Genomic DNA, 27,133 nt, shown 5'->3' with positions numbered 1-27,133 from the left:
TGGGAGCCCAGGTGAGGAGAGGTGAGGAAGATCAGTGAGGGGTAATGGGAACAGGTGAAGAGAAGTGTGGAAGGGGGCACAGGGAATGCAAGGGACAAGGGTGACAGGATCAGAGGAAGGGGTTGCATAAGACAGAGACAGGTGAGGGATAATCATGACAGATGGAGAGGGGACAGGACCATGAGAAGGGCTTCTGGGCACAGTTGAAGGGATGAGGAAGTAGGCAAGGAGGCTGGTGGGAGGACAAGGGAGAGAGGTTATGGAGACAGCAGGGAACGACTGTCAGGGATGTCAGGAGAGTGAAGCCATAGGGATGGGGACAGAGATGAGAAGCGAGGAGCAAAACCCCCGGAGGACAGGCTGGAGAGGGTGGATGTGCTGGGGGGCAGGGCGCCGATCCAGGCCTCGGGATGCGGCCCAGGCTGTGTAGGCCAGCGTCCCACCTCGGGCGGAGCTGGAGACGGCACAGGGAGGGGGAACTGGAGAAGGCTGCGCTGGGAGGTGAGCCAGGGCGGAGGCCCGATGGGTTCACAGAAGGAGACCCCTCCCCGACCCCCGCCCGGCCGGCCGGCCCCGCCCCGCCTCGCCTCGGCTCGCCTCGCCTCACCTGCTCTGAGCCCGCTGCGGCTGCGGCTGCGGCTGCGGCGGCGGAGGCAGCGGCTCCGGGCGGCGCATCCCCCGGGGCCGGGGCGGAGAGGGGGCGGGGGCGGGGGCGGCTCAGTGCGGTGCTGGGCGGCCCGCTCCCTCCGGCGGCGGTGGCGGCGGCCTCCCGACCGGGACCATCCCGGCCCGGCCCGGCCCGGATCCTTCTCGGGCGACGGCGACGGCGGCGGCAGCGGCAGAGCGGGGAGCTGCCCACAATGCACTGCGCCGCCAGCATCAGCACCAGCCCTGACATCACCTCCTCACCGCCCCGGCTCTTACATCACCGCCCTTGCTCTGACATCACAGTCTACTCTGCTCCTTTCTCCACTCCTGCGGCCCTAGGACTCTCTCTCGTATGGACCTGTTTCTGCTCATAGATTCTCTTCACTGGTCTCTGCCATTCGCTTGACCCCCATCCCCCTGCAGGGCCCTGTCACTCTTTACCTGTCCCCACAAACCTCACCTGTCTCCATCCTGCTTTATCTTCACCACTCCCAGCATGTCTCTATCACTCCTCACCTGTTCCCATCAGCCTCAACTGATTTTCCCACATAATCTTCCATATGTTCATATTACTTTCCTCTAAACTCATTTCCCCTCACCTGTACCCATCCTCTCATAAGCCCCCCCCCATTTCTTCTAACACCATCCCTCACCTGTAACTCTCACCTCGCCGTATGTATATATATATACTCCTTACCTCCTGTCTCAACCTGGCCCTTTCTTTCTTTGATCCTTTCTCCCATCTGTTGACAAACTCTTGTTTCTCTTAGCAAATTAGATGCACACTCTTTACTGTGACATGAAACATTCTTCCCAATATGGGCCCAGAGAGGCTATTATTACCCTTCTGACAGATTGGATTACTCAACATTCCCTGAGCATACTTTTGCAGTTTGTCTCTCTCAGGTCCCTTCCTTCCATCCTTCTTGTCTTCAACAAATGCACACTGAGTAACTTCAACAACAACCACAACGACAACAACAATAATAATAGCAGTAACGATTTACTCCTGCCAGACACTGTTCTGACCTTTCATATATTAACTCATTTAACCCTCATAACAACCCTTTGAGGTAGCGTACTAGTGTTATACCCATTGTATAGATGAGGAAACTAAGATGCAGAGAGGTTGAATAATTTGCCTTAAGTTATGTACACAGCTAACAAGTGGCAGAGCTGGGATTCAAACCCTGGCCCCAGGGTGCATGCTTCTAACCTCTATGCTGGCAAGAAGGATCATTGAATCTGCAAAAGTAGCCAGAAGAGACTTCTTGGAGGAGGTGCACTCGACTGTAATTTGAAGGATTAGTAGGAGTTTTTCAACAGATGAGTGGGGCCAGAGGGTGGGACAGACTTCCAGGCTGAGAAGACAGTGTGTGGTGAGCTCGGGGTGACCTTGTGCAAGATCATGAAAGATGGGCCTTGTGTGCTGTGCTAAGGAGATTAGCTTCTCTCCATTTAGTTTTTGGAAACATAGTGGACAATGTGGTGAGCCATCCAGATCCTCCTTCAGAATCCAGGGACTCATTTCCCTGGCTGCCTGGGGTGCTGAAGACTGGCTCTCTCAGCTCACTCTCTGTCTGGAATTGCCCTTGACCAAGGGAGCTGCCATGCCCAAGATCATGTGCCCTTCCTGGGGCATCCCATAGCCAATCGATGATAGACCCGTGAGTACAAAGGCCTGGCACCATCACCCCAACTCAAGGCCGCTCTGAAGGAACATCCCATTTACGAACCCCCGATAGGGTGAGCCAAGGCTTCTGTTGAGGCTGCGTCAAAACTCAGCATCTACTCTGCCCAGTGCTGCTTCCTTCAGTCCTCCCCAGATGTTGATCCTCAGAGCACATCCCAATAAGCCTACTGCATGAGCATCTCTGTCGCAGAGTCAATGTACGGAGGACTCAGACTTTTAGACAGGAAATCACTGAAGAACTTTGAGCAGAGATAAGACACAGTCTGATCTGAGTATTAGGTTAGAATTCTAGGTTGACTTTTTTCTTTTTCAGTATTTTAGAAATGTTGCTGTACCGTCTTCTAGCTTGCATTGCTTCTGATGAAAAATCTGCAGTTATCCTTATCTTTGCTTCCTCTGTATGTAATGTTTTCTACTCTTCTGGCTACTTTTACGATTTTCTCTTTATCACTGTTTTTAAGCTACTTGATTATGATGTGCCTTGGTGTAGTTGTATGCATGTTTCTTTTTTTTTTAAGTTTTTAAAAAATATTTATTTATTTATTTGGCTGCGTCTGGTCTTAGTTGCAGCACATGGGATCTTTCGTTGCAGCGCGCGGGCTTTGTTGCCGTGCACGAGCTTCTCTCTAGTGTGGCATGCGGGCTTAGTTGCCTCTAGCTGTGGCATGGCATGTGGGATCTTAGTTCCCCGACCAGGGATCGAACCCGAGTCCCCTGCATTGGAAGGTGGATTCTTAACCACTGGACCACCAGGGAAGTCTCTGTATGTATGTTTCTTGTGCTTGGGGTTTGTTGAGCATCTTGTATCTGTGGATTTATAGTTTTCATCAAGTTCAGAATACTTTTGGCCACGATTTACTCAAATATTTTTTCTGCTCTTCTCTTTCCTTCAGGGACTCCAAATACTCTGTCTACTAGGCTGCTTGAAGTTGCCCTGCAGCTCACTGAGCTTTGTTCATTTTTTTCCCAGTCTTTTCTCTCACCGTGTTTCATTTTGGATAGTTTCTACTGCTATTTATTCAACTTTATTCATCTTTGCTTTTGCAGCATGTAATCTGGTATGAATCCCATTCAATGTATTTTTTTTTATTGTAGTTTACATTTCTAGAAGTTTGACCTGGGTCTTTTAAAAATCTTCCATATTTAATTTTCCTTCTAACTTCTTAAACACATGGAATAGTAATAACTCTTTTAACAAACTGTCTACTAATTTTATTATCGGAATCATTTCTGAAACCATTTCAGTTGGTTTATCTTTCCACTGTAGGTCATACATTTCTGCTTCTTTCCATACTGTAATTTTTTAAATTGGATGCCAAATATTGTTAATTTTACCTTGTGGTGTCCCGGATATTTTTGTGCTTCAGTAAATACTCTTGAGCTTTGATCTGGGATGCAATTAATTTACTTAGAAACAGTTTGATCCTTTCAAGGCTTACTTTTTAAGTCTTCATTAGGAGGGAACTGAGAAGCATCTAGTCTGGGCCTAATTTTCCCCACCACTGAGGCAAACCCTTTGGTATCATTTACCCAATGCCCCAAGAATTATGAGGTTTTACTCCTTCAGCTGGAGGGAAAGGCATGATTTGCATCTTGTGTGGGCTCCAAAGATTGTTCTCTCTGTTCATTCAGATGGTTCTTTTCCCACCTCAGATACTTTCCTCACACATGTGTGCTGATCAGTCCTCAGCTGACTGTCCCAGGGAACCCTCTGAAGATTCCAGAGCTCTCTGACCTATCCTGTGCTCTATCCTGCAAACTAGCTGCCTTGGCCTCCCCTTCCGTCTCCTCAGCTCAAGGAGACAGCCAGGCTCAGCCTGGATCCCTCCTGCCTGCAGCCTAGAAACCCTGCAGACAATACTCTCACCTGGCTTGTTTCGTCTTTCAGGAGTCACTGTCTTAGGCCGCCTGATGGCCAATGTTCAAACGTCATTGTTTCATGTATCCTCCCAGTTTTTTGGTTGTTAAACATGGGAAGGTATACAGCAAAGGAAACCATCAACAGGATGAAAAGGCAGCCTACGAAGTGGGAGAAAATATTACAAATCATATATCTGATGAGCAGCTAATATCTAAAAAATGTAAAGAATTCATACAACTCAAAAAAATCTGATTTAAAAATGGGTAGAGGATCTGAATAGACATTTTTCCAAAGAAGACGTACAAATGACCAACAGATACGTGAGAAGTTGCCTAACATCATTAATCATCAGGAAAATGTAAATCAAAACCACAATGAGGACTCCCCTGGTGGTGCAGTGGTTAAGAATCCACCTGCCAATGCATGGGACACGGGTTCGAGCCCTGGTCCGGGAAGATCCCACATGCCACGGAGCAACTAAGCCCGTGCGCCACACATACTGAGCCTGCGCTCTAGAGCCCACGAGCTACAACCACTGAGCCTGTGTGCCACGACTACTGAAGCCTGCGCGCCTAGAGCCCATGCTCCGAAACAAGAGAAGCCACCGCAATGAGAAGCCTGCACACTGCAAGGAAGAGTAGCTCCTGCTCTCCACAACCAGAGAAAAAAGCCCGCGCGCAGCAACGAAGACCCAACGCAGCAAAAAAAAAAAAAAAAAAAAAAAAAAAAATTTACAAATGAACTAATATGATCTTCAATTTGCTTTTTCTTACATAACTTCTCTTTAATTCATCTGTATTTGTTACAACTTTTAAAGGAGGATGTGACTTGAGCACTACATTTCTATTCACAAAACTTGCTCTCAGTTACTTTTCAAACGGCTTTACAACATGCCTAGGTAGGATTATAATCTTGCTACTCTAAACAAGACTTTTCTTTGGAAAACAAGCCCTATGTATGGATAGTGACTCCCATCAAGTTGGTTCAGTTTAACATACTAATTTCTAGAGGCCTGGCACATGCAGTTGATAACTACAGGGGATGGAAGTTTTAAAAAGTAGATCCCAGAAGATGAAAAGTTGCTTTAACGAATATTTTTCTTTTAATCATCAAGGTATATGCTTCAGAACACTTCAGTGACAAAAGATTTGGTCTACTAAAGAATCCGCTTGATAGCTAGACACTTCAGACCACGAAGTTAACATAGGTTACATACACCTTACAACAAACGCTACTTCCGTCTGTTAAAATAAAATTCCATCTGTTAAAATGCCAATATGAAACTAGGAAAGAAGAACTAGCTGTGCCTTAATGCCTAAAGTATCCCAGTATCACACTTAGTAGAAAGAAATCTTATCTTCCCCTTAAGTAGTTGTCAAGACATACAGATTTTTACATGTAACAACAAAAGAAATACTTGAAAAAATATTATCAGAGGGAATGGAGACAGTGTTGAACACGTAGCCAATTTGCATCGCAATAGGACAGCGGGAAGTTGAATATGCATATAGGTGAAACAAGATCATAAATTGGTCATAAATTGATAATTGTTGAATCTCATTATATTGATACTATTTTCAGTACTTTATTTTTGCCTTTTTAAAAACAGCTTTAGGGCTTCCCTGGTGGCGCAGTAGTTGGGAATCCGCCTGCCAATGCAGGGGACACAGGTTCGAGCCCTGGTCCGGGAAGATCCCACATGCCGCAGAGCAACTAAGCCCGTGCGCCGCAACTAAGCCCGTGTGCCACAACTACTGAGCCTGCGCTTTAGAGCCCGTGAGCCACAACTACTGAGCCCATGTGCCACAACTACTGAAGCCCGCACGCCTAGAGCCTGTGCTCCGCAACACGAGAGGCCACCACAATGAGAAGCCTGCGCATTGCAACGAAGAGGAGCCCCGCTCACCACAACCAGAGAAAAGCCCACGTGCAGCAATGAAGACCCAATGCAGCCAAAAATAAAATAAATAAAATAAAATAAGTTTATAAAAATAAATAAATAAATAAAAACAGCTTTATGAGGAATAACTTACATGTCAATAAAGTTTGCCGTTTGTAAGTGTACAATTTAATATTTTGTAAGTTTATAGACTTGTGCAATCTTCACTACAGTCCAGTTTTCGAACATCTCCATCACCCCAGAAGATTTCCTTGGGCCCTACCCTGCAGTCAGTTCCCACTCCCACCCCAGCCCTCCACTGCTCTGCTTTCTGTATCTCTAAATATGCCCTTTCTGGACATTTCACTTAAATACAATCATGCAATAGATAGTCTTCTGCTGCTCCCTTTACTGGTATATAAGTTGGATACACTGACCTGCCCACCACCCTTGGTCCCCCAACCCATCACTTAGTGCCCTGTCCCTCCAGCTCAGGCCTCTCTGCACTGAGCCGAGGATCTGAGCTGCCAGCCATGGCTGGCTCTGCATCCTCACCCCAACTCAACTATGGACACAGAACCAATCGCAGGGCTTTATATCCCATTTAGAGAAACAGACAAAATATCTCTCTCCTCTTTCTCCTTCAGCCTGAGGTGGGGATGCCAGGCACATCAGAAGTGCGGGAGCTAAGGAGATGGAGGCCGGCATATTTTCTTGAAGACACCGAGGCAGAAACAAGATGCTCTGTGTCTATATGTGAACATGTGTTCCTCACCTGTGGCGAGAACCAGAGGACGGCATGACTGAGGGTAGGGAGAGTGAAGGAGGTTGCCCCTCAAGGCCTCTGGCACCTGAGGCCAGCCTCCTAAGTATGCAGCTGTGGCTGTGTGTGCGAAGGTGCTGAGACCACTAGTGCACAGCTGTGCACACACGTTTGCCGCATGGTTCGTGTATCTTTGGAGCTGGGTCCATCAGAGGACAGAGATAGCCTAAGATGTCTTTGCCTTCTCTTTGTGTCTTTGCATTTTAAAAAAATGGTTATTGTGTCTGCTCCGTCACCCCATGCTTTGGTGTTTTATAGTTAATCAGGAAGAATTCAGAAGAAACCTCCGATGATGCGCTCCTCTGGGGAATGGGATTGGGGTCTCAGGACTCCCTTTCCACTGTGTACTCTCTCATTCCATTTGAAGTTTTTGTCCTATATTTGTGTAATTTTCAAAATAAAATGAGGGAGAAATCATTGTTATTACCAGTGAGCCATGGTGTGTTTGCCTGGCTCCCTGCAGACTCTGCTTCTATTAGCTTAGTCTAGGGCTGAGCAGATTACAAAGTGCTATCAAATGCAGCTGCTCATTTAATCCACTCGTTCATTCAACAAATATTTGATAAATGTTTCCTATATGCCAGGCACAGTTTTAGAAGCTGGGATAAAAAAATAGAGAAAAATGCCTGTCCTTCTGGGGACTTACATTCTACTGAGTGTAGAAAGACATACAACAAAATTAATCAGTTATATGGTAATGAGAGGAGAAAAGACAAGGCACAGGAGGGTGATAGAGATGGAAGGCTGCCATATTGAAGAGGGTGGTCAGGGAAGGTGACCTGAACAGACTTGGAGGAGGTAAGGGAGTGACCAGGGAGCTCTCTGGGAGAAAAGGGCTCCAGAGAACAGCAAATGCAAAGGATCTGAGGAAGAGCATGTCCAGCTTGCTTGAGGAAGAGCCAGAAAGGCAGCGTGGCTGCAAAACAGCCAGTGAGAGTAATGGAGCTGGGATGAGAGAGGTAAGAGGGTCACCAGATCCTGTGGGGCTGGTGGGCCACTGCAGGGGTTTGGGGTTTTACCCCAAGTGAGGTGGGAGCCATTGGAGGGTTTGGCTGAGGAGGACATGACCTAACGAATGTGTTCACAGGGTCCCCCTGCTGGAGACCAGACTGTGTAGCAGGAAAGTGAGGTGACTGTGAGGAGGCTGTTGAGAGAGGTGGTGGAGGCTTGGAGGAGGGAGTGGCAGCGGAGGTGGTGGAGGTGTAACCAAGCAGGACCTTATGGGGTCTTCCCGGGACAGACCCCTCTCCCATATCCTCTGCTTTAGCTGCTCTCTGAAGTACCTAGATAACACTATCTGCACATTTTCTGAGTTGTTTGGCAGATGCTCAAACCACCACCAAATGGAAGAAATTAACTACCTGATGACCATGCGCTCGTAGCCCCCAGACCTAAGGGAACCTGAGGATTGATAATGTTCACCCCTGTGACACGGCCCCGTTACCTCACCATCAACCAATCAGAGAATTGTGCTCGAGTTAATCTCCTACCCTGGGACTCCCCTCCCTCGCCTGGACTTTAAAAATGCTTTCCTGAACCCCAAGGGGGAGTTTGGGTTTTTTGAGCACTCCTGTCCTGAACTCCTTGCTTGGAACCCTGCAGTAATCGCTGCCCTTTCCTTCACCACAACCAGGTGTCTGCAGAGAGGCTTTGGGGGGGAGGGCGGGGGCGGCTGATCCAAGGTTGGTTCCCCAACAGGTGGGCGTCAGAGTCTGTATTTATTTGGAAAGGAGAAGCCACCCGTAGGGGTTGCCGATAGATTGGAGGTAGGGTTTGATGGAAAGAGAAGAGTCAAAACTGACTCCAAGCTTTGGGACCTGAGGAGCTGGGAGGATGAAGTTGCCTTTGGCAGAGATGCGGTGGCCTGGGGGCGGCGGGGAGCAGTGTATAAGATCGGGAGGACCCCGCCTTCTGCCTGGACGAGTTAAAGAAGTCCGGGAGGCGGTGGATTCCCACACGTGGGTACGGTTGACGTCTCCATTTCACAAGTGTGGACACTCCTGCACCGGAGCCCCGCGGGCGGGCCGGGTCACGTGCCGTAGGCGGGCGCCCCCTGGCGCGGGGAGGGAAGTGCGGCGGCGGCCGGAGCGCTGGGAGCCGCGCCGCCCCTCCTTGTACTTCGGCGGGAGCATCCCCGGCGGACGCGAGGACCGGGAGCTGTACGGGAGGATCGTGTCGCGGCTGCGGCGCTTTGGGGCGGAGCTCACCGAGCACGTGGCGACCGCCGATCAGGGCGCGCGCGGTGAGGCCGCCGGGGCGCGGGGCGCGGTCGGCCGGGAGGGCGAGGGCAGGTCCGGCCCCTCGACCCAGGCCCGCTCTCCTGCGGGGAAGCTCCCGGCAGGGCCCCTGCCCGATAAGGAAAGGCGGCCCGCGTGCGTCCTACCTGTGAGCCCACTCTCCGCATTCAGTTACTATCTTGACCTTTGGGTCCTTCTTGGAAAACTTTGTCGGGCTCTTCCCGGAGGCGTTTGTAGAGAGGAGCAGAACGGAGTGGGCCGGGCTGCTTCAGCGAGATGCCTCACCCGCTGGCATCTTCTCTCCCACCTAGGACTAACGCTTTCCCTCGTGCTACCCCTCTTTGGGCCGAGGTATCAGCCCTCCCTCAGACCCGACAGACCGCAGCTCCCGCGACCATCGTCTCTCTCAAGCCCTCTGATCAGACTGTTACCAGTATGTGCTGCTCCTGCGGCGTGATTGGCCCGGAATCTGGCTGACTTTCTACTTTGGAAACGGTGCCAGAACTCTCGTACTTCTCAGAAAACAAGTGTTTTCCCCTTTCCCCACCAGGGGCAGATCCAGGATCTGAGGGACCCAATGCAAGTCTGGGCGACCTCTTTCAAAAGAGGAAATCACAATTGCTGGGGCTTTGGGAAGGGCCTGTGCAAGCCAGGGACCCTGAAGCTTAAGTCTTTTTGGTTTCGGGGTCTGTGCCCCCCTGCCTGGTGGCTCTCCAACTTTACTGTGCTCAACAATCATCTGCGGGAGCATGTTGAAAATGCAGATTCTGGGATAAAGCCTTAGAGTCCACTTTTAACAAGTTCTCCAGTTATTCTGCTCTGATTTGGGGGGCTGTGAGCCTCGTGCTCCTAGTGGATTTTAATCAAGCTGGAAAGCTGGGCTCCTTGCCCTGTGACCCCAGCGCCTCGCCTGCCTTCCTTGCCAACACCCCTACTGGTTACATTCTGCATTCCGGCACTGGTCCTCAAACTTACCTGGCTATGAGAATCACCTGGAGAGCGGCCTGGGCTCACTGACACCTGGGTCTTTGTAGTTTGGTCAAGTTCTCGGGTGGTTCTCATACCCACCACAGCTTGAGAGTCTATGAGGCCCTAGTTTCCCTGCACGGGGCCAGCCTCTTGGTACTGCCTGCCTTTCCCCCACCTGGGATGCGATTCCTCATTCTCTCCACCCCGATCACTGACCCACGGTGAATTAGTTCTTCCTTCCCTTCATCTCATCTGTATCACTCCTCTGGCCCTAATCACACATCCCCTTGCACAGGAGTGAATTTTTCTTTCAGGCTGTTTCATTTCCTCACTCATTTTCATGGAATCTTAGTGTTGGGTGGGCCCCTGGAGGTCATCTCTTCTGTCTCCCTGCTTCCATGAGCAGGGTGGGCCTGGGAGGGTCGAGAGCAGAGGAGAGGAACTGAGGACCAGGGCGAGCCGTTGACCAGCTTTCCCTCAACCACAGGGGAAGAGGCTGCTGGGGGCGACAGGCTCATCCATGAGAGGGACCTGGCCTGGCTGCAGCAGGCAGAGGGTGAGTGGCGCTGCCCCCTGCCTGCAAACTCCCCTGGGGTCTTAGATCCCCTGGACACGCCTGGCCTCCCCACCTAGAAGGGACTTTCTAGAGCTCCCTCCCCACTACAGCTAGACTCTGTCATGTCTCCCTTACAAGCCCGAGTGAGCCTTGGTCTCCTCTGTCTTCCCAGTGGTTGTGTAGAAGTGGCCCAGCCCTCTCTGGGTGTAGGCTACGAGCTGGGCCGGGCCGTGGCCCGCAATAAACCAGTCCTGTGCCTGTTCTGCCCGCAGTCTGGCCGAGGTGAGCACCCCCAGCCCTGGATGGCCGCCCCTGCCTCCCTCCCCAGCTCTCTGAGGACCCCACCCTCCGCTCCTTCCTTGCGGGGGGTGGGGGGTCTGAGCACAGTGCCCACCCAAAAAGGGACAGGAAAGGGAGGGGAGGGGGGGAGTGTGGGAGGGAGCCACCTTCACCTCCCTCCTCCTTCTCAGGGCTCTCAGCCACAATCCGGGGAGCAGCCGAAGGCTCGCGGGTCCAAGTGTGGGGCTACGAGGCGGAAGAGGCAGCGGCGTGCTGGATGGATACTTTGCAGTGGATCCTCCCGAGCGGGAGGCTGCTCCCCTGACCCCCCCACTTGACCTCACCCCAGCTTATTAAATTCTCCTGACCCCAGACTTGCTCTAGTACCATTCCTACCCCTTAGCCCCAGTACCAGATTCATGGCATGTTTACAATTCTAACTTTCCGTCTGTGTGAGAGTGGGGTGGGGGCAGGTCCCCCATAATATCCTAACACCCCACTTCACTTCAAGATGTAGAGACCCTTTAAAGGTCCACAGGCCCCCAAGACGAGGATACTTCCTAACGCCCTCAAGCTCCCCTCAGGAACACTCAGGAGTGTGGAGGAAGCTGATCGATCGTGGGAGTGGCCATTCCTCTCTGTCTCTGATGCAGGGCTGGGTCTGAGGCAAGTGGGCCAGCCTGTCCCTGGCCCTGTACAACGTGGACCTTTATTTCCCTTTATCGGTGTAAGTCACACAGGTCTGCTGTGGACTTTCTCTTAGGATGGAAGTCTGGACGCCTAAAGAAAACAGTAAAGGAGGAGGAGGGTTGGGTGTGTGCAATGGAGGGGGAAGTTGAAGTGGCCCATTGAGGAAGCTGTCTGGTCTGCTTCCAGAGAAGTATATGAAAAAAAGTTTATTCAGTGAACAGAAGACGGTGCCGCAGACACTGGTAACCGCCTACCCTCAAGCCAGGGGGAAGGGTGCACTCCTGAGCCCGTGGCCCCAGGACTCTGGCGGCTCCAGCGCTCCCTGCATCCTACCCCTCAATCGTAGCCCTCGTCGTCTTCCTCCTCGTCGCCAAAGAAGAAAGTCTCTCGGTCCAGGTTCTCAGACTCCTCGTCATAGGAGAAGCTGTCATTGTCCAGCTCCTCTTCAAACTCATCCTGCTGCCACTCAGGCACATCGTCCTCGTCGTCGTCGTCGTCCTCCTCCTCCTCCCCCGCCTGCAGCCCCGAGGAGCCCTGGGGCCTGGGAGAGCGCCACGCTCAGCCCCAGAGGAAGCCTGGCGCCTCCCACGCCCCCTCCATGGCTCTGCCCCCTCCACTCACTGACTGCCGGGCACGTTGGATCCTTTCGCCTCCCGGGCCTCTGATGATGGGCTCTGGAGACCAACCCGGAAATCCTGGCAAGGAGACGGGAGGATGCGGGGAGCAGGAGAGTAGAGGACACGGGGCCTCTGTGCCCAGCCTCGCTTCACCCAGCGTCCCCTGAGGGCCGAGGGGGGCCCGGCCCCTGCCAGGAATGCCCCCCCCCTCAGCACTGCCCTCCACAAGCCACTGCCTCTGTGTAATGTGACTCAGAGGTGGTCTCCAGGGACCCAGGATACTGCGGTGAGGCACCACCCCTGCTTCCCATGTATGTTCACGCCTTTTCTGCCCAAGTTACTACCAGTCCGTAAGCTCTCTGAGGGTGGGATTCTTAGTTTAGACTCGACATCAGAGTATTAGAGCCAGAAAGAACCTCAGATCCCCTATTCCGGCGGATGCCAGTCCCCTGCCCCCAGTCCTAGGATTCTAAATCCACGTCTGCGAAGAATCTTCTGAAAAAGCTCCCCAAGTGATTCTGGGGAGCAAGCAACTGGCCAAATACCCTTGATCTGGGATAACCAACTCCATTTTGCAGGAAATGCCAGGTGGCTAAGGGGCAGGCCTGGGAGCTGGGATGCACGCCAGGTCCATTTGCCCTTGACGCCTTTCCTTCAGGATCCCCCAGGGCGGCCGGGCCGGCTGGGCGGCTACCTGGGTGGAGTGCTGCAGGATGGCCAGCAGCCGCTCCTGGATCCGCCGCAGCAGCTCCAGGCCCGTGCTGAGGTGCTCTGCCCGCAGGAGGCGCAGCGAGGAGGCCAGGTCTCTGCAGCGCAGCAGGGTCTCTTCTGCAGAGGGGGCAGGGTACGGGGGCTCCCTCCCTTCTTCCCGTCCTTCCACAGATGCATACTGGACGCCCACTATGTGCCACCCACATCTACCGGGGCCTAGTGCCTAGAGGTGGGGACAGGTCGTAACCAAAGCAAAGGTCGGGTGAAGGTCTGTGTACTGTGTACCTGAGGACTGGAACTTTATAACGGCGATAAGGCTATGAAGGGCAGGAAGGGGACAGAATGAAGGTGGGCAGCTGGCTCTGGTCACCCACCCGTTTGTGTGTCGGGGCTGGGTGCTGGGGGAGAGGGGGCAGGAGAAAGCACCGAGTGGGCAGGGGGCTCACCCAGGAGGATCTGCAGGGCGTTGGTGTGCAGCTCCAGGGCCTCGGTCTGCTGCTCCACCACGTCCATGTGCTCCGTGTCCTGATTGTAGAAGCTGTACACGCAGGCGTAGGCCAGCACCTGCGGAGCCCAGGCCGCCGCTCCCGCTGAGGCCGCCTCCCGCCAGCTTCTTCCTCCCTCCCTCCCTCCCTCTCCCAGCCCACCAGACCCCTGGGCACATCGCCCCCCTGCCCCGCCCCACACCTTTCGAGCCTGCTCGAGACCCCGGCAGGCGTCGCTGAGGAAGGTGAAGGATCTGGGCGGGGGCACCTCGTGGATGGCAGACGCGCGGTTCCGCAAGTTCACAGCAAAGTCCTGTGCAGGGAAGGCGGTCAGTGCCAGCACGCGCATCCCCACCCAGTCAGAAGAGCACTCGTCTCCCTGGGACCTCTAGCCTCTGCCCGGCCATCTGGCCCAGCCCTCTGACCTCCTCACCGACCCAGCCGTCTCCGCCCTGCTCACCCGGGCCTGGAGATGGAAAGTACACCTCTCATTATAGTCCTGGAACCGCTTCTCCTGGCGAGCTGCTTTGCTTACCTGGGAAAGACACGTCGAGAGGGCTGTCGGGTGCTTGGCAGGGCAGGATGAGGTTAATAATCAGACCAACTACCATTCATGGAGGCCTTCTGATGCTTTACCCAGGTTTTCTCATTCAGTTCTCATAACTGTGAGGTAGGTCAGACTATCATCCTCTTTTACAGATAAGGGCGCTGAGGCCTGGACAGGTTAACTGAGTACACAGCGGAGCCAGGCTCTGACTCAGAGTCCTTGCTCTGCTCTGCGCTGGTGCTTCCTGGGAGTGCCCAGCCCGCCCCGGCCTCTGTAGCCACCTCGGTGTGAGATGTCCGACTCTGGAGCTGAAGGTCTTCGTGTACAGACCTCCCAAGATAGAACTCTCAAGCACCTGTAGGCCCAGGTGGCTTCTGTCTTCTCCCCACTGAGCCTTCGTCCCAACAGCTGTTCGGCTGCTTGGGACACAGAGACATCTGTGCCCAGGCCCTGCGGCAGCATCTCATCCTCACTGCCCTTGGGCCTCTGCCCCCTCCTTCCGGCGCCAGCCCCTTACCATGGCGGAGCAGTTGTAATAGTCTTTGTGATTTGGCTTCCAGGACTTGAGGCAGCGCCAGCAGAATCCATGGTTGCATTTGGCACAAGTCATGCTGTGGAGGAAGCTAGCTGGTCAGAGGGCTCCTGCCTCTGGCCAGGGCCACACCAGGAATGCCCAGGGCCTGGACACACCACTGAAGATGCCCTGGTCCCTCTCATGCCCTCTTAGTCTCCTTAACCGTACCAATCCTTGCTGACCACACCCTGGCTTCTGAATTCCCCTATACAGCGTAGGCTTAAAAGTGGGGGAAGGAACACTCAGATCCAGGAATCACTCTGGAGGGTGCCGTGAAGGTGGCTGAGTAACTGCCCTTGTCTGCTGAGCTTTCGGGTAGGCCCACTGCCCCTTCCTTCCGCCAGGCCTCCCACCCTCTCCCATGCCCCCCGACCCTGCCGGTGCCCACAGTACCCCCTTCTTACTGCAGACACCCCTCGTTCTTCTCGATGGGAGCCTGACAGCTGGGACAGCGCTTGGAGATGAGCTTGGCCAGATGCTTGCTCTGGGCCTCCACGCTCATGCCATCGTAGTAGCCACCATCATCCACCCACTGAGACATGTGGCCACAGCTGGCAGGGTAGTGTGCCTAGAGCAGGAGGGGCAGTGAGGACGCAGCCCAGCCTTACTGCCGGGAGGGAGGGAGAGGTCAGGTCTGGAGGATGGCAGTGTGGGGAGGACAGGGAAGAGTCCTTGTGGGTGGCAGGGAGAAGGGTAGATCCCGGCTCCAGGGCAGAGCCAGGGTGGGCACCCACCTCAGGGAAGCTACAGTTGAAGCAGGAGGCCCAGCCACACTTGGAGCAGGTGGTCCCACAGCCCAGGCCCTGGCGGCACAGGATGCGGTCGCAGCCCTGGGGGTTGGTGCACCAGGTCAGGTTGGCACAGCTCTCCACGTAGCCACGCAGAAGGGCCTTTTCGTACTGTGGGGACGCAGGTGCCACGAGGTGAGGGCCTGTCTCTCCGGATGCCACACCTCCGGGCCCCCCGCACCCCGCGTGTCAGCCCACTCCCTGGGGCTGAGCACTGGAGCCTCTCCGAGGAGGCGGTACCTTGGAGATGACCTCTGGGGAGGAGACGATGGTGCGGATGAAGGCCCCCGTGGGCTGGGCGGGGCAGTCAGCAATGGGGCAGGTGCAGTTCAGCACAAGGTTCTGCTCAATTCGAGTTGTCAGGTACTCATTCCAGCAAGACTGGGAGGGACACAGGAGCAGCCGCTCAGGGGCGGCACGGGAGCAGCACAAGTGTGACTCACCTAGCACCCCTCCCCGACGGCGCACGAGGCCAGAGACAAGCCTGCTTCTACGTCAACCTCGAAACTGACCCTAAGCTTTCCGGCCTCCGTGAGTCTTCCTGAGATTGGTCCAAATTACAGTTCACTTTGAGGATGAGCGGGCCATGGTAATGTAATTATAATTATTGTTGGGATGGATGTGAAGGGAATGGGTAAAGAGAATCAAGAAAAAGGAGAAGATTGAAGTTCTAAGAAAGATTTGGAGACAGCAAGAAGGTCAGAGAGAAAGGAGGCCTGGGGGGCTGGCCAGGGTCACTGCGCTGCAGCTGCAGCCTCGCCTCCCGGCTCCACAGCTCACCTCAGTGCCTGTCTCGATGCTCCCGCTTCCCCAGACTCAGCCTCCTCCACAAAGCAGCCTCGCCAGCTGCACCCCCAAAGCCTAATCAGCCACCCCACCGCTCCCCCAGTCCCCAGTGCTGGAGCCGTCGCAACTCTTGAATCCTTTTCTTGCTTCCACGTCACTGCCCCCGCCAACCCAGGCCATCATCCCCTCAGCCCTCAACTGCCGCGGGAGCCGGTCCCATCAGTGCGCTTCCTTCTCCCATCGCTCCTGACACCATGAGCACCCGAGCCTCCAAAAGACTTCATTAATGACCCTTTCCCTCACACTGCCGATGGCCGAGTTTCCCCAAATGATGCATCCAACCCCTGGAGAGTCCCCCAGGTGGTTTCAAAGCTCCAGGATAAATAAGAAGCACTTCACCGGACTATTTTCACTCAAAGTACTAAACAAAACCAACCCCTTCTATAGTGAAACAAGCCCAGATAAACTGGGAAGTTGAATGCAAAATTCTTGCATTTTTGAGATCATACAGGGGAAATTTCTCCAAATTCAGACCCCCACGCTTGCAAGCACACAGGCCATGAGGGCCCCTCACCACCATGGGGTGGGAGCCCTGCCCTGTAGGACGAAGGCCAGCATCTCAGTTCAGAGCCCACTCCACTCCCACAAGGAGTCCCTCTGCTTTGGGTGTGCCCTTGGCTTTTGCTGCCCAGCCAAGTGGAATAGGGTCTCCAGCCTGGACTCCTCCTCCCGCTCTCTGCCCCTCAAGCCTCACCCTGGGAAGCCACCTCCAGCTGCTCCAGACCCCAGGATTTCCCGTCTGATCGCTCCTGCATTGCCACTGGCTCCCCTTTGGCTGGGACCTCTGCCATCAGCCTGCTTTTCCTCAGTCCCATTTTCTGGCTCCCCGTCTCTTCACCTCTACAGGATGGGGGTACAGTTTGGGCCTGCTCTTCTCTCCCTGGGTGTTGCCAGCCAGGCCTCTCCACTTAATTCCAAATTCAAAGATCCACTGTCCACTTGCCAGTCCCACACAGGTGTCCAACAAAGCAAAAGCAGCTCAAACTTCACTTGGCCAAAACAGACTGAATTTCCCCTCAAAAATCTGCCCTCCAGCCCAAACATTTCCCCCAACTCAGTAAAAGATGACACATCCCCTCCTCCCAGATGCTCAGGTCAAAAACCCAGGAATTGCCTTGATTCCCTTGTCCTAAGCCACCAAAACCTGTCAGCTCTATCTCCAAATGCGTCCCAATCCGTCCACTCCCCTCTTCACTGTCCCTAGGCCCAGCTGCCACCAACTCTTGCCTCTTTGTACAACAGTCTCCAAACCAGTGTCCCTACTTCCACTCTTGTTCTGTCCAAGTCTTTTCTCCACAAAAAGTGATCTTTTCAAAAATGGAAATCAGATCATATCATCTCCCTGCTTAAAACCCACCAGGGCTTCCCATAAATTAAAGGCCACTGTCCACCAACCCAACCCATCTGGGCCCCTGTCCACCTCCCAAATCGCCTCTCCTTCCGCTGTCCCACCAGCTTGCTCACCTACCTCACAGAACTATTTTGGGAATTAAGCAAGATGATGTGTGTAAAACAGCACAATGGCCCAGAGTGAGTCCCCCATAAATATTAGCTGTGGTTAGTATTAGCTCTCGGGTCCTTGCCAGTTGGGGTTTCCCCACTCCCTCACGCAGCACCCAGAGCTGTGCACGTAGTAAGTCCATGACAAGTATTAGTTGAATGAAAAAGTGAAAGTGTAAAGGAAATAATTAAGAACCTGGAAAAAGGGAGCAGAGGCAACTATGTGAGAAGAGTAACCTGAAGCCGAGCAAAAGGGAAGGAGAAAAAAGTACAACTACACACGCATGCAAACACACACGGCCCCGGTCACCCACCACTGGGGCAGCGCTGCTGAGAGAGGCGACTAGAATTCAGGGCAACAAGGGAGCTCATCCTGCTAAGTAGATGGGTTTGGGCACCGGTCCTACAAGCTGTGAGGCAGGGAAGATGAGGCACTCAGTACCCAGCTTCCTGCCTCAGCCCCTCCCCATCTGAGGACTACTCCCTCTCCATCTACAGCCTTCTCTGCCTCAACTTTACAGCAGCCTGACTTCTCATACTTCCCTCTGCTTTTGTGCTATTTTTTGGATTAAACCATTCCTTCTTATTTTTATATTAAATGAGAGTATATATGGTAAAAAAAAGTGATGATGTTCTGGGATAAAGAGCCTTGAACAGTGATAAGGAAACCATAAACTACAGTCATCACCAATTTCATAACACTTTTCATTTAGAAAGTACCTTGATTCTGTATATGTGTGTGTATCTACCTACCTACCTACCTACCTACCTACCTATAGTTCTCAAATTTGGCTGAACACTGGAATCACCTGAGGAACTTTTAAAACTCCAGATGCCTGGGTTTCACCTTCAGAGATTCTAATTGGTCTGGGGCATAGTTTGAGCATCGGGATTTTTCAAAGCTCCCAGTAATTATAATATGCAGCAAAATTTGAGAACCACTGACACATACCGCCAGATCCTAACAACCTGTAGAGTGTCAAGGCACCACTTACGATGACAAAACCAGTTTAAGGGAGACTAAGAGACTCGTTCAACATTGCCCAGGATGGGAAATGGCAGTGCTGGGGCTGGAGCCCAGAAGTTCCCAAGGAGTTGTGTTGTCGGGCGAGAGTCGGGAAAGGAGAGCAGCTGGCAGGGCCTTACCTTACAGCAGTAGTGCATGCAGCACAGGGAGGGCAAGTCGTCGTTGGGCTCCAGAGGGCTGACACACACAGGGCAGTGGGCCGGGCGTGCAGGGGCAGCCTGGGCCTGAGGGACGCACAGCCCGGCCGCCAGCAGCAATGGCTCGGGGTTATCGCTGTAGCGCTGCAGCAGCTGTTCGGCGCCCCAGTGGGAATGAGCCAGAAGGTGCTGAGCCACGTCTGGCTCTAGGTTCAGCATCTCCTGCACCTGCCGCACCGTGTGCTCCATCAACCCTTCCACCTCCTGGGGGCTCATGGTGCGGCCCGCAGGCAGCTGTAGGGATGCTAGGGCAGCCACAACTTCCGGGCTTGAGGGAGAGAAGAGTCAGCGGTCAGTCTCGCTGCCCTGCTTATCCAACCTGCTAGCTGAACCCCACCCTGGTCCCACAGCCCCCGCTTGCACATCTCCATCCACACTTGCTTAACCAACCTGAGGATAACCATCCAACCAACTGTCAGAGCACAGCCTCCACAGGAGCATTTGTAAGAGGGGGGGGGCTGGCAGTTGCAATGACTGGGGGCACTACAGGAATCTAGTGGGCAGGGGTCACGATGCTAATTGACCTACAGTGGATGGGACAATCCTACTGCAGGTCCCGCCCAAAATACTACCAGGGTGTCCGGTGAGAAACAATCTACAGCTTTACACCTCAAAGTGCGGTCTGTGGACCAGCAGCCTAAGTGTCACCGGGAGCTCAACTGAATTTGAACGTGTGTGCGTGTGAAAGCTGGAGAAAGATTACTCTAGAGAACTTGCTTTACACACAGTGTGAACAGCAGGCATAAAAGTAGAGCCGTAACAACTCCTGGTGAACTGGAGCTGATGTAAAAAGCTTTAGGGGTGCCAGCTACTTAGGGGAATCCTATGGCAAATTCCTCTGTAGAACAGACTTCCTGAAAGCTAGAATTTGTATATTTCACTGAGCAAAGTGCACGGTTAGTACTCAATACATATCTGCATAATATTTCAATTTTGCTTAGAACGAAAGACTTCCAGAAAGGAGTTTACATGTCTGGGTCCCTTGCCTAAGGGTTGGCTTTAGGAGGCTGGGGAGAGCAAGGGCCCTGCTTGGGAAGGAGGCAAAGAAGGGGATGACGGTGCTGGGAGGGGGAATGAAGACTAGCAAAATGGGGGAGATAACAGGGACAGGGAAAACGGGGTTAGACAAAGAAAGAAATGAAATATTTTTCCACTGGGAGCCTGACTTTGGCGCTACGACCCCTCCCATGTCACTGCAGTGCCATCCGTCCTGGGTGGCAGTAGGGGGACAGAGATAGGGGTGGCTACCTAGGCTTGGAGGTCTCGGAGGTCTGGCTGCCACATAAGGGGACCTCTGCCTGACCTCGGCAGGGCCCCATGGGCTCCGGACTGGCATACATCAGGATCTGGGGGCGGTCATCCCGTCGTTCCACGTAGCCCTGGCCCAGGAGGTGCAGGATGCAAGAGAGGACATCGGTGCTGGTAGAGGCCACGCCCCCGGCAACAGCGCGGCCCAGGCTTCCAGGGGGATTTGGACCCTTCTGCCAGGCCTCCAGCACCTGGACGGGAGGAGAGGAAACAGGTGGGATGCTTTTACCCAGAGAAGCCAGCTTGCCTGGGTTCAATGCCCGGCTCTGCCCTTACTAGCTGTGTGACTATGGATCAGTTACTAATTCATGCCTCATTTTTCTTATCTGTCAAATGAGAACAATCATAATAATAGTAATAATAATAATAACTCCACCACCACCTATCTCATAGTATTTTTGTGTGGATTAAATGACTTAATCATGTAAACTCTTAGAATAGAGCCTGGCACATGGTCAGCACTCATGTCTGGTCTCTACCTTCTGTCTAACTGCCCGTCGGGAACAGAAAACCCAAATGGAAATGTCATCCTACCAGGTCTCGGGCTGAGACAGTTCACCTTCCCTGTGATGACCCCTGCCTCCAACCCCACCCCCAAGCACGACTCCCTACCTCTCCCACCACCATCACAGTCTCCTCTGCCTACCAGACAAACCAGCTGGTCGATGTGGAGGCCCTTCTCTCCGTGGGCTTTCAGAATACGGACAAGAAGACAGCTCAAGAGGTTCCTCTTCTGCTCCAGGGTTCGGCCCTCATCCTCCTCTACGTTCAGGTACGTCTGGGGAGGTAGCAGCCACAGGGCCTCCCCATGGGGCCAGAGCCCAGGCTCACGGAGCTGCAGCACGCCTGGAACCCGCTCCCAGTCAGCGCCCGAGGAGGGGAAGGGACAGAGGAGTGGGGGCAAGGGGGACCCCATTCTCATTCCCTACACCACCCCCACCCGGAGAGCCCCGCCCCCTCGGAGCAGAGGCTCAGCCCAGCCCCCCTCGGACCTACCCCCATGTGGGAAGTCCTGACCCTCCTGCAGGGTCAAAGGGCCGCTGTCAGCGGTGAGGGGCAGGAGTGCCTGGAGCAGCAGCTTGGGGCTGAGGTCAGAATTCTTCAGCAAAGCCTCTACTGACACCTCCTGGTCAGGAGAAACAGGGCCAGTCAGGAGAAGACAGTCAAGGGAAAGGAAAATAAGAGGGAGGACAGAAGGAAGGAGGGAGAGACTTGAGAAGAACAGTGACAGACAAAGCAGAGAAGAAGACAGCTAGAGGCCAAGGAGCTGAGGCACCTCCGTCTGATTGAAATTCAACAGCAGCCACATCTGCACGGTGGACACATGGAGGGTCTGGTCCCCAAACTGCAGCTCAGCCCGGCCCAGCCACGTCCACTGCAGTCGCCGATGTGGTCCCACGTCCAGGACTGGATGGTTCTGACCTGGGAAAGTGTTGAGGGAAAATGTGGAGACAGGGTAGGGGAAACAAGGGGTCAGCGTTGAGGGGAGGGTGCACCATTTGCCAAACTTTGCTAGTCTCTGTGGGGATCAGGGCCCAGCATTCACAGACACAGAGGTGCCTCGTCCAGTGCCCAGAGCTCAGCCTCCTCTGTGTCTGCCACAGGGACCTGGGAGCCCACCCTGAGCCTAGCCCTGTGCCAGGCGAGCTCCACGGCAGAAACACCAGAGAGGAGAGCTGGGTTTTGCTCCCAGGGAGCTGACAGTTTTAAAGACCCGCTGGGCTGGGTCTCTTCCTTCTCCTGTGAGCCTGGGCTGTTTGTTCAGACTAGAAAATGAGGATGCTGTCAAAGGGAGAGGGTATCAAAAGGAGCCAGCCTGAGAGGTGCTCTCTGGCCAAAGATGGGACAATGTGAAGATCAAAAAAAACAACACCTGCGATGAATTGAAACACATGAAATGTTTTAAAAGCCATGAGTTCATAATGATATATTTTTTTAAAAGACCTCACCAGTCATCTTTGGAGGAAGCTAGAGAACCAACACATTATTTTGAAAACTGGTTAAAAATAAGGGGGAGGAGAAGAGAATCAAGCCTTTCCTGTATAAACAGTACTTCAGGGTAACCAAAAAGCTGATGAGAGGAAGTTTCTCTTTATAGAGGAAGCATTCTGGCTAACAGATGGAGAGGGAATGACAAAAGTAGAATGTCACTAGTTCCTAACCCTAATGGCAATGAGAATGAATGAGCGTCTAGCGAACAGCTAATGGGAAATTATACATAACGTATAGATTGGACAGACAACAGTGAAATCCACTGATCCACTTTAACATCACAGAGAGAGACAGCCTCCAGAAGGAAGTACACGATACTACCTATGAAGTGTCCTTGCCCGAGAAATCAACCCTGAATCTGAATAAGCTCCTACATCTAAATATCGGTCTTCGGGAAAGCAGACAGAGTACTGTGCCTAGAGAACACCGTGTAGACACAATCAGCAAAATTCAGCCAGTGGACAACTCTATTTGGACAACTACCCAGTTTACTCTACAAACAATTGCAAGGGGGAAGAAAACAGAGGCAGGAACCTATACATTAAGGGAGACAGGAGATATATAACTCATCAAATGTAATGTATGGGCTTTGTTTGGATCCTCAATAGGCAAAAAAAACACCTTAATTTTAAAAGCTCGAGATAATTAGGGAAATATGAATATTGACTGTATATTTGATAATATTAGGAACTGTTACTAATTTCTGTAAGTTTGATAATTGTAGTGTCCTTGCTTTTAAAAAGAGAGTCCTTACCTTAAATTTGAGGGCTAAGGAAAGCGGGTGGGGTACAAATGAAGCAAAATTGGCCATGAACTGATATATGTTGGTATACTGAAGTTTATCTATTCTGTCTACTTTTGCGTATGTCTAAAGTTTCTCATAAGGCTTCCCTTGTGGTGCAGTGGTTAAGAATCCGCCTGCCAAGGCAGGGGTCACAGGTTCCAGCCCTGGTCCGGGAAGATCCCACATGCCACGGAACAACTGAGCCCGTGTACCACAACTACTGAGCTTGCGCTGTAGAGCCCGCGAGCCACAACTACTGAAGCCCTCGTGCCTAGAGCCCGTGCTCCACAACAAGAGAAGCCACCAGAATGAGAAGCCCATGCACCACCATGAAGAGTAGCCCCCTCTTGCCGCAACTAGAGAAAGTCTGCGTGCAGCAACGAAGACCCAATGCAGCCAAAAATAAATTAATTAATTAAATAAAATTTCTCATAATAAACTGATTTTTTAAATGACGGTGAAAATAAGCCATTCTGAAATAAAAACTGATAAAAGTTTTCCAACAATATTCCATCAATTAAGAGACTTCTTCGTAAATGAAGCGACAAAGGATTAATCACCAAAATATACAAACAGTTCATGCAGCTCAATAACAAAGAAACAAACAACCCAATCAAAAAATGAGCAGAGGGGCTTCCCTGGTGGCGCAGTGGTTGAGAATCCGCCTGCCAGTGCAGGGAACACGGGTTCGATCCCTGGTCTGGGAAGACCCCACATGCCGCGGAGCAACTAAGCTCCTGTGCCACAACTACTGAGCCTGTGCTCTAGAGCCCGTGAGCCACAACTACTGAGACCACATGCTGCAACTACTGAAGCCCACACGCCTAGAGCCCGTGCTCTGCAGCAAGAGAAGCCACCGCAATGAGAAGCCCGCGCACTGCAATGAAGAGTAGCCCCTGCTTGCCGCAATTAGAGAAAGCCTGCTCGCAGCAACACAGACCCAACACAGCCAAAATAAATAAATAAAATAAACAAATAAATTTTAAAAAAAAATGAGCAGAACGATGCTTTGTGACCACCTAGAAGGGTGTGATAGGGAGGGTGGGAGGGGGACACAAGAGAGAGGGGATATGGGGGTATGTGTATATGTATGGCTGATTCACTTTGTTATACGGCAGAAGCTAACGCACCATTGTAGAGCAATTATACTCCAATAAAGATGTTGAAAAAAAAAATCATTATGATGTGACAGCCACCATCATCCATTTAAAAAGTACAAGACAAAAAAAAAAAAAGTACAAGACAAGCTCTTTATCAGACATTTTACATCATTCCTTTTACTCCTTGAAATTAATTTCCATTTCACTTCCCCCCCAAATTTTATCCTGATGTAATACATTGATATTTTTATGCTTGACAGTCTTTTACTGATCAGTCTCTCATGTATCACAGCAACAAAACATGGTATGCAAATTTGTTTAAAATTTGTTTCCCATAACCGTAAATAATAATTATTAAATTTAAAAAAATGAGTGGAAGATCTAAATAGACCTTTCTCCAAAGAAGACATACAGATGGCCAAAAAGCACATGAAAAGATGCTCAACATCACTATTACAGAAATGCAAATCAAAACTACAATGAGGTATCACCTCACACCAGTCAGAATGGCCATCATCAAAAAATCTACACACAGGGCTTCCCTGGTGGCAGAGTGGTTAAGAATCCGCCTGCCAATGCAGGGGTCACGGGTTCAAGCTCTGGTCTGGGAAGATCCCACATGCCATGGAGCAACTAAGCCTGTGCACCACAACTACTGAGCCTGCGCTCTAGAGCCCACGAGCCACAACTACTGAAGCCTGTGCTCCTAGAGCCCATGCTCTGCAACAAGAAAAGCCACCACGATGAGAAGCCTGCAAAACGCAACGAAGAGTAGCCCCCACCTGCTGCAACTAGAGAAAGCTCACACGTGGCAATGAAGACCCAACGCAGCCAAAAATAAAATAAAATAAAAATAAATAAATTTTTTTAAAAATCTACAAACAATAAATGCTGGAGAGGGTGTGGAGAAAAGGGAACCCCTTCTACAATGTTGGTGGGAATGTAAATTGGTACAGCCACTATGGGGAACAGCATGGAGGTTCCTTAAAAAACTAAAAACAGAGCTACCATATGATCCAGCAATCCCACTCCTGGGTATATACCCAGAGAAAACCATAATTCAAAAAGATACATGCACCCCAGTGTTCACTACAGCACTATTTACAATAGCCAGGACATGGAAACAACCTAAATGTCCACTGACAGAGGAATGGATAAAGAAAATGTGGTACATATATACAATGGAATATTACTCAGCCATAAAAAAGAACAAAATAATGCCATTTGCAGCAACATGAATAGACCTAGAGATTGTCATACTGAGTGAAGTAAGTCAGACAGAGAAGGACAAATACCGTATAATATCACTTATATGTGGAATCTAAAAAAATGGTACAAATGAACTTACTTACAAAACAGAAATAGAGTCACAGATGTAGAAAACAAACTTATGGTTACCAGGAGGGAAGGGGGGTAGGGATAAATTGGGAGATTGGGATTGACATCTACATACTACTTATATATAAAATAGATAACTAACAAGGACCTACTATACAGCACAGAGAACTCTACTCAATACTCTGTTATGACCTATATGGGAAAAGAGTCTAAAAAAGAGCGGATATATGTGTATGTATAACTGATTAACTGTGCTGTACAGCAGAAAGTAACACAACACTGTAAATCAACTATACTCCAATAAAAATTAAAAAAAAAAAAAACAACTTCTAAAGGATGTACTTTAGGAAGAAAATTGAACTCAGAAAGAAGGATCAAGATGCAAAAGGAGGGACTTCCCTGGTGGTCCAGTGGTAAAGAATCGGCTTTCCAACGCAGGGGACGTGGGTTCAATCCCTGGTTGGGGAACTAAGATCCCACACGCCACAGGGCAACTAAGCCAGTGCGCCACAACTACTGAGCTCGCACGCCTCAATGAGAAAGTCCATGTGCCGCAAACTACAGAACCCACGCGCTCTGGAGCCCATGCACCACAACTACAGAGCCCTCACGCCGCAACTAGAGAAAAGCCCACACGTTGCAACAAAGAGCCTGCATGCCACAACAAAAAAATCCTGCATGCCGCAACTAAGACCTGACGTAGCCAAAAAAATAGATAAAATAAATATTTTTTTTAAATGCAAGAGGAATGGTGACTAAAGCAATTGGTATGATGGCAAATCCAAACTGAATAAAACAATAATAATGATGACTAGTTGGGAGGTAAAAAAAGATACAAGATGGGAGTTAGAGCTGGAATTAAGATTTTCTATCGTCCTCTTATTGTTCAGAAAGATGGGAAGTGATAGTAACAAGTTAAGTTTACATTAAAAATATAAGGGCAATCAACTGTAGAAATAGAATGCATAACTTCCAAAACTGATAGAGACAAAAAAGGAATTTTTAAAATCCAAAATAATAAAATGCATAAAACCCCAGGGCAGAATCACATCTATAAAGGTGTTCCCTTTTTTTTTTTTTTTTGCTTTAACTGTACATTTTATATACTCTTTTGTGTATATGAAGTAACTAAAATTTAAAATAAGAAGGGTGAACTAAGAGGTTAAAAAATAAAAGCCAAATACGTCATTACTCATAATAATTATAAATAGACAAAAATTGACTGAATCAAAAAGAGATTATTAGGTTGATTAAAAAAACAAATTCTGGGGCTTCCCTGGTGGCGCAGTGGTTGAGAATCTGCCTGCCAATGCAGGGGACACGGGTTCGAGCCCTGGTCTGGAAAGATCCCACATGCCGCGGAGCAACTGGGCCCGTGAGCCACAACTACTGAGCCTGCGCATCTGGAGCCTGTGCTCCGCAACAAGAGAGGCCGCGATAGTGAGAGGCCCGCGCACCGCGATGAAGAGTGGCCCCTGCTTGCCACAACTAGAGAAGGCCCTCGCACAGAAACAAAGACCCAACACAGCCAAAAATAAATAAATTAATTAATTAATTAATTTTTAAAAATGTATATTAAAAAAACAAACAAACAAATTCTAGGTATTTATAAGACACATTCCTAAAATATAAGAGTATGGTAAAGTTAAAAGTTAAATGAGGGAATTCCCTGGCAGTCCAGTTA

The 27,133-nt window shown here is 51.2% G+C and overlaps 2 protein-coding genes across 3 annotated transcripts in view; one reads left to right on the top strand and one right to left on the bottom strand.

The window, feature by feature from the left end:
- Positions 1-8,758: 8,758 nt before the first annotated feature.
- DNPH1 (2'-deoxynucleoside 5'-phosphate N-hydrolase 1) lies at positions 8,759-11,270 on the top strand. Its single transcript, XM_068559190.1, has 4 exons — positions 8,759-9,146; positions 10,598-10,666; positions 10,850-10,948; positions 11,137-11,270. The coding sequence occupies exons 1-4, from the start codon at positions 8,759-8,761 to the stop codon at positions 11,268-11,270; spliced, it is 690 nt and encodes a 229-aa protein (XP_068415291.1).
- A 556-nt stretch (positions 11,271-11,826) lies between these two features.
- CUL9 (cullin 9) overlaps positions 11,827-27,133 on the bottom strand; it is a 38,518-nt gene continuing 23,211 nt past the window's right edge. Inside the window, exons 27-41 of one of the 2 annotated variants that reach the window (XM_068559565.1) lie at positions 21,512-21,657; positions 21,232-21,361; positions 20,882-21,081; positions 20,176-20,426; positions 18,850-19,195; positions 15,598-15,738; positions 15,304-15,468; positions 14,974-15,137; positions 14,513-14,606; positions 13,909-13,983; positions 13,651-13,761; positions 13,410-13,527; positions 12,947-13,080; positions 12,257-12,330; positions 11,827-12,176 (exon numbers count right to left, since the gene is read on the bottom strand). In XM_068559565.1, coding sequence (XP_068415666.1) covers positions 11,972-12,176; positions 12,257-12,330; positions 12,947-13,080; positions 13,410-13,527; positions 13,651-13,761; positions 13,909-13,983; positions 14,513-14,606; positions 14,974-15,137; positions 15,304-15,468; positions 15,598-15,738; positions 18,850-19,195; positions 20,176-20,426; positions 20,882-21,081; positions 21,232-21,361; positions 21,512-21,657 — 2,354 coding nt within the window. In that variant the 3' untranslated portion in view covers positions 11,827-11,971. The remainder of the gene's footprint in view (positions 12,177-12,256; positions 12,331-12,946; positions 13,081-13,409; positions 13,528-13,650; positions 13,762-13,908; positions 13,984-14,512; positions 14,607-14,973; positions 15,138-15,303; positions 15,469-15,597; positions 15,739-18,849; positions 19,196-20,175; positions 20,427-20,881; positions 21,082-21,231; positions 21,362-21,511; positions 21,658-27,133) is intronic. The other variant, XM_068559564.1, reaches the window with a different exon arrangement.

Source organism: Eschrichtius robustus, chromosome 12 (genome assembly GCF_028021215.1).
Source record: "Eschrichtius robustus isolate mEscRob2 chromosome 12, mEscRob2.pri, whole genome shotgun sequence".
Lineage (NCBI taxonomy): Eukaryota > Metazoa > Chordata > Mammalia > Artiodactyla > Eschrichtiidae > Eschrichtius > Eschrichtius robustus.
This window is presented reverse-complemented; position numbering and strand designations above follow the sequence as displayed.

Excerpts from the sequence above, each read along its gene's own strand:
- DNPH1 (XM_068559190.1), top strand. The coding sequence starts at position 8,759 with ATGCGGTGGCCTGGGGGCGGCGGGGAGCAGTGTATAAGATCGGGAGGA. Across the intron at positions 9,147-10,597 it reads CGCCGATCAGGGCGCGCGCG|GGGAAGAGGCTGCTGGGGGC; the intron begins GTGAGGCCGCCG and ends CCTCAACCACAG. Across the intron at positions 10,949-11,136 it reads CTGCCCGCAGTCTGGCCGAG|GGCTCTCAGCCACAATCCGG; the intron begins GTGAGCACCCCC and ends CCTCCTTCTCAG.